Here is an 8,133-nt window from a genome sequence, read left to right on the forward strand (position 1 = left end):
CCCCCCCCACGCCGCCCTTCCCCTCTCGCCGCTCCCCACCATGGCCTGCCCTGACCACTTGGCACTCTCCCCCCATGGCTTGCCCTGACCACTCGCCGCTCCCTCCATGGCCTGCCCTGACCACTCGCCGCTTCCCCCCCATGGCCTGCCCTGGCCACTCGCTGCTCCCCCCCATGGCCTGCGCTGCCCACTCGCCGTTCAGTGCAGCTCTGTAGAGGGACGTCGAGGAAGGGCTGGCGTGCTCATGGTGTTGGCTGGCACGGGTGCTCTCGTCCTCCTTCCTCCTCCTGGATGTGCCTGTGGCTAAGGCAACACCACATTAGCCCCTGGTCAGTTCCTGGCCCCTGTGGCGGGGCCCTGGCCACACAGAAGGAGCAAGACAATGGTGCCCCAGGGAGGAGAGCAGGAGGGGGCTGGCCCGGGAGCCTTGGCGGGCTGTCAGTCTGCCGGCCTCCCAGAGCACGGAGCATCCATCTTGCTGTCTCCCTGCAGTGTGGGGGCCGGAGTGGAGTCCTCGCTTGGGCCGCGGGCGGTCCGTCCGTTCGCACTGGTCCGGGCGTGATGCCCAGACCCTGGGAGGGGGCCATAGCAGCCAGAGTGACACATAATCAAACCCTGGCCCTCCGAATGGCACCTTCCCAGAGCAGGGCTGGCGATGTGCAGAGGCCCGAAGAGCCCCCGTGGCCGACTCGCCACTCTGCGTCCCTGAAGGCCAGCTCTGTGTGAGCGCGGTCTCTTCTTCCCGGCTTCACCATGACTGCGGGGAGGTGCGCCTCAGGTCCCTGGCCCTCCAGGGACCCCATTTCCAAGCCCGTTTCTTTGCTAACATAGTAGACTAATAGCATTTATCTCGTGGAAAGGGCGTGAGGCTGGCCAACCCAGGCCTTGACTCTGGGCGGCAGGAGATTGTGGCTTTCTCATAAACCACAGAGCTGCCAGGATGAAGAGGGAGGGGTGGTGGTTAGCGCAGGCTGGGCAGCCAGACCGCCTGGGATCCCATCCTGCCCGGGCCATCCCAGCCGCGTGACCCCCGACGCGCCACCAGCTTAGCTGTAAAACTGGGATAATTACGGCACTTTCCTCTCGGATCATTGCGAGGATAAAATGAGTTGATTCTTGCAGCGTTTCGTCCCAGTCTAGGCATGCAGAGCCCATTAAATGTAAGCCGTTATTGTCACGTAAAGAGGCATGTTCTTAGTGTATTCTTGGAGGGGATAAAAATGCTATTACTATTATTATTACTATTTGGCTTTTTTTGAAAAATGGGATGTTCTGGCAGCACGGCCTCACCGCTGTTCATCTGGAAGTGGCGGCGGTGCCTCCATCCGACGGACACCCGCTCCATTTGCGCCGCCCTGTCCAGGCCCACTGCCCTACTTGCCGGCCCCTGCAGGCCCTTTTCTGTTACCAAGTCAAGGCCAGCAGAAGCCAACAGGGATGCCAGGAGCCCAGGTCTGGAGGACAGGAAAGACTGACTTGCCCGTGTTCCAGAGGAGGCAAGGATTTGGACCTTGTGGGTCTCAGAGGAAGAGCAATTAGGAGAAAGAGAGGGTGGGAACGCGGGGCCTGGCAAGCTGGGCTGTGGCTTAGCAGCCCCACCTCTGGGGCCGGAATATCACCAGGTGCACGCAGAGCTCCAGGCACCTGGCTCGGCCTCGACTGCAGGCCTGGGCGCAGGCCATGTTTCTGGGGAACGTGGAGTTGGTTCAATACCCGCCTCTCCTCTGTATCCTTTAGCCTCGTATTTCTTCCCACACGAGCATCTTGGGGTCAGGAAACTGGACCTCATAGGAGGGAGCCTGTCCTGTTCTCGAGGTGCTCCATCCGCGCTTGCTGAGTGACGGCAGGAGAGAAGAAATGCAGGCAGCTTGCTTTCTGGTAGAGCCGGATTTCCAGAAAGCCTCTGGGGTCTCGCTGCATCCACGCACGAGGACTCTCCATCTGGTCGAAGGAAGGCAGCGATCATGTGACCGTCCCCTACCGTTGTACACCCACAGCCTGGCTCAGAACCTGGCACACAGCGGGCCTCCAACCGATATTTGTTGAATAAATGAACGAGCAAATCAAACAGGAAGTCTTACTGGGGTCTAGGTGCTGTGGTTGTGCTCTTAACAGCTGGGAGACGGCGAACCCCGCTTTGTAAGTCGCTCGGCCGACTGACCTCACCCAGCAAGCAGGACCAAATGACAGATGTACGCTGATCCATGGAACTCGTCGTGTGACGGCACACGGCTCTCCCCCGTCAGGGGCGCGTGGCTCTCCCCCGTCAGGGGTGCGTGGCTCTCCTCCATCAGGCGCGGGTGGCTCTCCCCCGTCAGTGGCGCGTGGCTCTCCCTTATGAGGCATCCTTTGAAGTCTGCGTCATCCGACCTCCCGATGTCCTTGGCAGGCCAGCTCATAGGTGTCCCATGCGTCGTAGGCGGCCAGTCAATGTGCACTGTTATCTCGTCATTTACCGCCGCATTCGGAACCATTTCTCTGTGAGCTGTGGGTCTGCCTTATCTACCATCTTAGATCCACCTGCTCATTTCTAAAAAGGCAATGACGAGGGACTAGTCCACACAGTGGCTAGCTGCTGCTGCCCCTCGGACAGGATGCTGTGGAGAGAAAGGACCCCAGCCCTGGCTTAGGGACCAGCTGGTCCGTGATCTCGGCCACCTCACCATTCTGGGTCTCCCCTCCGGAGCCCCTCCGATCCGTAATTCTATGTCAACACACAGCAGTGGCCTTTCTAGAAGCTGGGTGATTGTTAAGTCTGTATACACCTTCCAGGGAAAGTGTAGTTGTTTTCATTTAGAAACTTTTCTTTCTTTTTTTAAAAATAATTATTTATTTAATTTTATTTATTCATCCATTTATTTTAATTTGACCAGAGAGAGACAAAGAGAGAGAGGGGAAGAAAACAAGCCACCAGATCCAGGACTCAAACCATGATCGGCCATGTGGGAGTGTCCAGCGCCTTAACCACCTCGCCACCCGCTGGTCCCTAGAAACTTTTCTTGTAAGCTCCTGTTCCAACTCTATAAACACTAGCTGCAGGGAATTCATATTTTGTGATTTATTGGGAGTATTATTATGGTATCAGAAATGGTAGTTTTTTTGGTTAAATATGTGTTTAAAAGGCTTGCTGCATTCTTAAGTATGATTTTATTGTATCTCAGGGTGACTTTCTTTCTCCGTGAAGAATAGACGTGTGATTTATAGTGAGCCCTCACCGCTGAGGCTGGTTGTGGGCATACTCCATGGCATTACAGCAACCCCGAAGGGGACTCTGGCGGTGGCAGTGGCCAGGTTTCTAAGCACACTGCAGAGACCAACTCCCAAGGTTCTTTCTAGAAGTCCGGGTAACGCCAGGCCAGCTAGGCCTGGGTCCAGTCACACGCGGAGGGGTCTGAGGAAGGAAAGGGTCCTTAGGATATGCCAGCCCAACTCTCTTATTTGGATGAGGGAAACTGAGGCCCAGAACAGGGAAGTAACTTCCCCTAGGTAAAAGGCCTAGAATACTCGCTCCCAGTCTACCCTGTTCTCGTCCCACATTCTTTGACTGGGCTAATCCCTGTTTTCCCACAACATGGACACAGTAGCACACACCAAACCACTGCTCAGGCTGGGGGTGGCACCTTCTCTGTGTCATAGATTTTTTCCCCAGCACCACCCGGTGGCAGGCCTTCTGTCAATTCAGCCTTCCAACCAGCATCTCCTTGCCCAGACACTCCTCTTTCCTACTGGCTAAGTGCTAATATCCATCAGAGAGTTCATGGGCATAACTTCTTCAGAAAAGAGGCTGGAAGACGTAGCAAGTTCAAACGTAAGCATTTTTATCAAGAATTCCCTTCACCCTCCCGTCATCATCGTCGTCCCGGTAAGGCTTTCTCTACCACAGGAAGCCAGGGTGGACAAAGCGGAGACCGCACAGGCCAAACCAGCAGGCACATGGTACATTATCGAATCAACCGAGCAAGCAACCACCGGGGAGCCATCTTTGTTAAGGGCAGAAGAAGATGCTCAAGAGACACTGGAGAATCCAGATAAGAGAGGACTATCTTGTTCTTCTGAAGGACTGAAGGAGGCTGGGTGGGGTACAGGGGAGACTTTCCTTTTCTGTTTTCTCAGAAAACATGCAAAGAAAGGCTTGACGAACAACTAAGGTCACATCAGTGTCTCCCACACTTCCCTTTTCAAAGATGGCCACCCTGCTGTCCGTTCGGAGGGAGCACGCAGCAGAATCTACTGGGCGTGGACAGGCAGCAGGAGAGAGATTTAGTTTTCCACAAAGGTCGTCAGTTTTGTTTGTCCTTTATTGACGGGATTTAAAGTGCATAGAACTGAAGGCAAAGTCCGAGGCCTAGAGAGAGATAGGAGGCCCGAGAGAGAGGCTCAGAGATTCTAAAGGCAGCCGAAGAGTACCCACCTAAAAAGGCCACTTGAGCTGCAAAAAGGATGGGGCAGGAGACGAGAATGGGAAAGAGAGAACGGGGGCAGGGTTGGGGTGCGGGTGGAGGGAGGAGATTGGGGGAAGAAGACAAACACCAGTTCAGAAAGTCAGCCAGATGACCAGGAGGGGCTAGTTTCTATCCCAGCTACAAACGTGGGCAGACCTCAAGGTAGCGTATTTTAGGAAAGCTAAGAAGAGTGATAGCCTCAGGCAGGACGCGGCACCCGGGGCCTTCAGGTGGCGGCCATAGTGATGGGGCTTCTCCGAGCCTCTGCCATGGTCTTCCCTGGAGGCACAGTGTGGGGAGAAGGCAGGGGCTGAGGACCTCCGTGTGGGACCTCCCCAGAGCCCCCCAGGGAAGGCGGTGCCCTTGGCTCCCGGGCCGAGGCTGGGCCCCACTCACCCACACAGGCCGTGCCGTCCTCGTTGGGCTCGTAGCCCCGTCCACACCGCTTGTTGGTCCGGCACCGGTAGCTCCCGTAGGTGTTGACGCACACCGGCTTGTCTCGGGGGCACACGAACGGGAACTGGATGCACTCGTTGGTGTCTGCGGGGCAGGGGGGCGCTCAGCATGGGCCCTCGCTCGGGCTCTGACCGCCCCCACGCTGTGGCCCTGGGCGTCTTCCCTCTCTCGGCTGGCCGGCTTCGTTATGCCAGCACCCCTTCGGGCTCTTCCTGGACTCGACCTCCCTTCACAGTGGCGACGGGGCAGCGCTCGGGTTTGGCCCTGGGTCTCTTGTCTGGCTAGGACAGCTTTTCTAAGGAATCTCTTCATACATGGATGATTCCAGACTTCAGACACATGACGTCCCTGACCGACGGACTTGACAGTTCCCCCAGGTGCCGCACGACACATCCCCAGTGGAGCCCGGGTACGCCCTCTATTCCCACCTTCCCTAACTGGATCATCCGCTCAGCTGCTCAGGTAGGAACCCGCGTGACCCCGACTCCTCCCTGCTCGTCCCCCGTGTGCTTTCAGAGCGGGTCCCGTCCTCCTGCCCCGCCGCTCCCTGGTTGCCTGCTCTTCCTCACTCCTCTGCCACCCGGTCTCTGCATCTGCCTCCTCCCTGGCGTCGACTCCTCCCGCCATTCCAATGTACAGCCCAGCTGCTGGGGGGCTTTTAAGAACATGTGCCACGCCACGCCATGCCACACCATGCCACTCTTCTGCTTAACTGCCACGGGCCCACACCAAGCCCAGACTCCTTCCTAGAGCCCCCGGATGAGGCTGGCCGCTGCCTCCTTCCTACCCCTGGCACATACCTTTCTGCCTCACACTGTGCCCCTGCTTGGCGCCCAGCCAGGGAGCTCTCCCCTCGGCCCTTCCTGCCTCTGCTGGTCTCCAGAGGGCGCCTCGCATGACTGGTCCTTACACCACCTCAGGTCCCTCCAGAGAATGCCAGCTCCCCCAGGGCAGGTGCAGGGTCTGCGCCCCCAGCACCCAGTGCTCGGTGCGTAGGAGACAGGAGAGGACTGGGGGGCAGCACTGGTGACCGCCAGGGTCCTTCCTGCCAGCGTGTGGGGAGGACCGCGGCGTCTACGTCTCTGCCCCAGCTGTGCGCAGTGGGTGCATGGGGGTCGTTTCCTTCTGAAGCCATGCCCAGCACCTTGCTCCTCTGCTGCAGCCCTCTCCTGGGCATGCCCACCCCCGAAACGCCATCTCCCGCCCTGTCCAACTCCTCATCGGCCCTCAGGTCCCGGCTAGACCTCGCTTTCTCTAGAAGCACTCCTAAGACCTTCCTAGACTGGGCTGGGCACTCTGCTTCATGCCCAAATCTCTGACACCCCCACCCCCCAGCCCTGGCCACACGGGTGGCCGCCCACTGTTCACCGTGTGCCCCTGCCCTTCGATCTAGGCTCTGCCAGCGCGGTGCGGGTGGCCGCCCGCTGTTCACCGCGTGCTCCTGCCCTTCGATCTAGGCTCTGCCAGCGCGGGGATGGTATCCACCTTGGTCCTCCCGTCTCTCAGCAGCAAACACGTCGGCCCAGATCAGCCAGTGCCCTGCGGGCTCCTGAGAACGCTGCCCGAGGCCTGAGGAAGGAGGGGCCCTTGGCCTGACCCCTCATTGCTGTCACTGGGATAGGTGTTGTGTTGAAGGTCTCCTGGACACAGTCCCTGAGCTGTGCTTCTCCAGCCCCAGGCCTGGGGGGACTTCCAGGAGATCACTGGCCCCTGGAGCCGATGCCCTGGCGGAGCTGCAGCCACCTGCTCCTGGACACTCAGCCGCACTCCACCTTGTTTTGCCCACGTGCCCCGGCGATGTCCCCTGCCTGCCAGCCCTCTGGCTGGCTGCTCCACTGCTGGCCATGGCATGTGGCTATCCCACCCAGTCTGGGGGAGGCATGCCCACTCCAGCCACACGGCCCCCAGGGCCAGGCCTCCCTGCGCCCTGTCCCAGCGACAGTGCCTTTCTTCTAATGGCTGTCGTGGTAGCCAGGGCAAAGGGCACTGCCCGTTCCCAGAACCACAGTGGTCCTGCCTGTCACTCATTCACTCATCCTGCCTCGGCCAGTCAGGCGGCAGTTCTCCGGGCCTCTGGAGCCCAGGGACAGACACCACCTTCCCTCCCTGCCACTCCATCGTCTGCACCCTGGACCTTGCCACAAGTCAGGGCAGCGGTCCCCGGATGCCAGCCTCTGCCCCATCCCTGGTCCTGCAGACAACTCACCCATGCAATGGCCATCTTCCTGCTGGGAGAATCCCTGGCCGCACTGCAGGTGGGCAGAGGCAGAGACGTTAGAGAGCTGAGGCAGTCCCCTCTCCGGCCCCTTCTTAGTCACAGTGACAGAGCAGCCACCCTAGCCCCAGCGTGAGGGGTGCTCTTGGCTCCAGGCCCAGGCTTCCCTCCAAACCCCTTCCCTTGCACCGAGACAAGACTTGGGTGGGGGAAGGGAGACCAAGGGTGGACACAGCTCAGACTCCTGCCCGTTTCCCTGGGCCCGGACCCCACATGCCTGGGCTGGGACACCTAGTGGGACCCGCCCTCCTGTGGCGTCGCCTTGAGCCCGAGGCTGGGCTGTCTAGGCAGAGCAATGAGGGCCAGGAGATACTTTTTGGGGGTATCTGCCACTGCTCACAGGGTGGGGTCAGGGCTGAGGAAGTGGCTATCCCAGAGGAGGGAGGACCGAGGGCTTCTGTGTCTAGAACTGGAACCACTGGCAGAGCGGTGGGAGCTGGCTGTGCCAGCCCGTGGGTTCTCCTGGGTCTACACGGGGGTCTGAGAGACCGCGAGCTGCCGGCAGAGTACGGCGAGTGGAAGCCCGGCGTTTCACACGGACTGAAACATCAGCTGGCTGTACTGGCCAGTGACGGGGGCTCATGCGACTCCTAGCGGGGTGACCCGTCCTCCCAAGGCCAGCGCTGGCGCTCTCATGACCACGGCTCTTTGCTCCTGGGGCTCAGGCTGTCGGGCTGCATGCTCCTGTCGCCCTGAGCTTCCCCTCGGATTCTGCGAGCCGCCCTGGACCCTCCCATAAGCCCCCTTCTTCTGGAGTTTGCGTGGCTTCTGTTACTTGCAACCAGCTGTCCCCCACTGGGGTCAGAGGACACTCAGAGCCCAGGGGCCTATGACAGGCTCAGAGCCCCACCCTTAGGGCAGCAGGAAGCCTCGTCAGAGGCTTGGGGGAACCAGGAGGCAGCAGGAGCCTTGGGTCGGTTCCCAGCTCTGCTCACCACCGGCTGTACAGTCCCGGCGGGA

General features: G+C 59.5%; 1 protein-coding gene across 4 annotated transcripts in view; it reads right to left on the reverse strand.

The window, feature by feature from the left end:
- Nucleotides 1-2,962: 2,962 nt before the first annotated feature.
- The window catches only part of CRTAC1 (cartilage acidic protein 1), a 183,026-nt gene continuing 177,855 nt past the window's right edge, over nt 2,963-8,133 (reverse strand). For 2 of the 4 annotated variants that reach the window (XM_006157350.3, XM_006157349.3), the window contains exons 13-15: nt 7,105-7,147; nt 4,839-4,982; nt 2,963-4,429 (exon numbers count right to left, since the gene is read on the reverse strand). In XM_006157350.3, coding sequence (XP_006157412.1) covers nt 4,311-4,429; nt 4,839-4,982; nt 7,105-7,147 — 306 coding nt within the window. In that variant the 3' untranslated portion in view covers nt 2,963-4,310. Of the gene's footprint in view, nt 4,722-4,838; nt 4,983-7,104; nt 7,148-8,133 lie in introns of all 4 variants that reach the window. The other 2 variants (XM_006157352.3, XM_006157351.3) reach the window with 2 other exon arrangements.

Source organism: Tupaia chinensis, unplaced genomic scaffold, assembly GCF_000334495.1.
Source record: "Tupaia chinensis unplaced genomic scaffold, TupChi_1.0 Scaffold000539_1, whole genome shotgun sequence".
NCBI classification, from domain to species: Eukaryota; Metazoa; Chordata; class Mammalia; order Scandentia; family Tupaiidae; genus Tupaia; species Tupaia belangeri.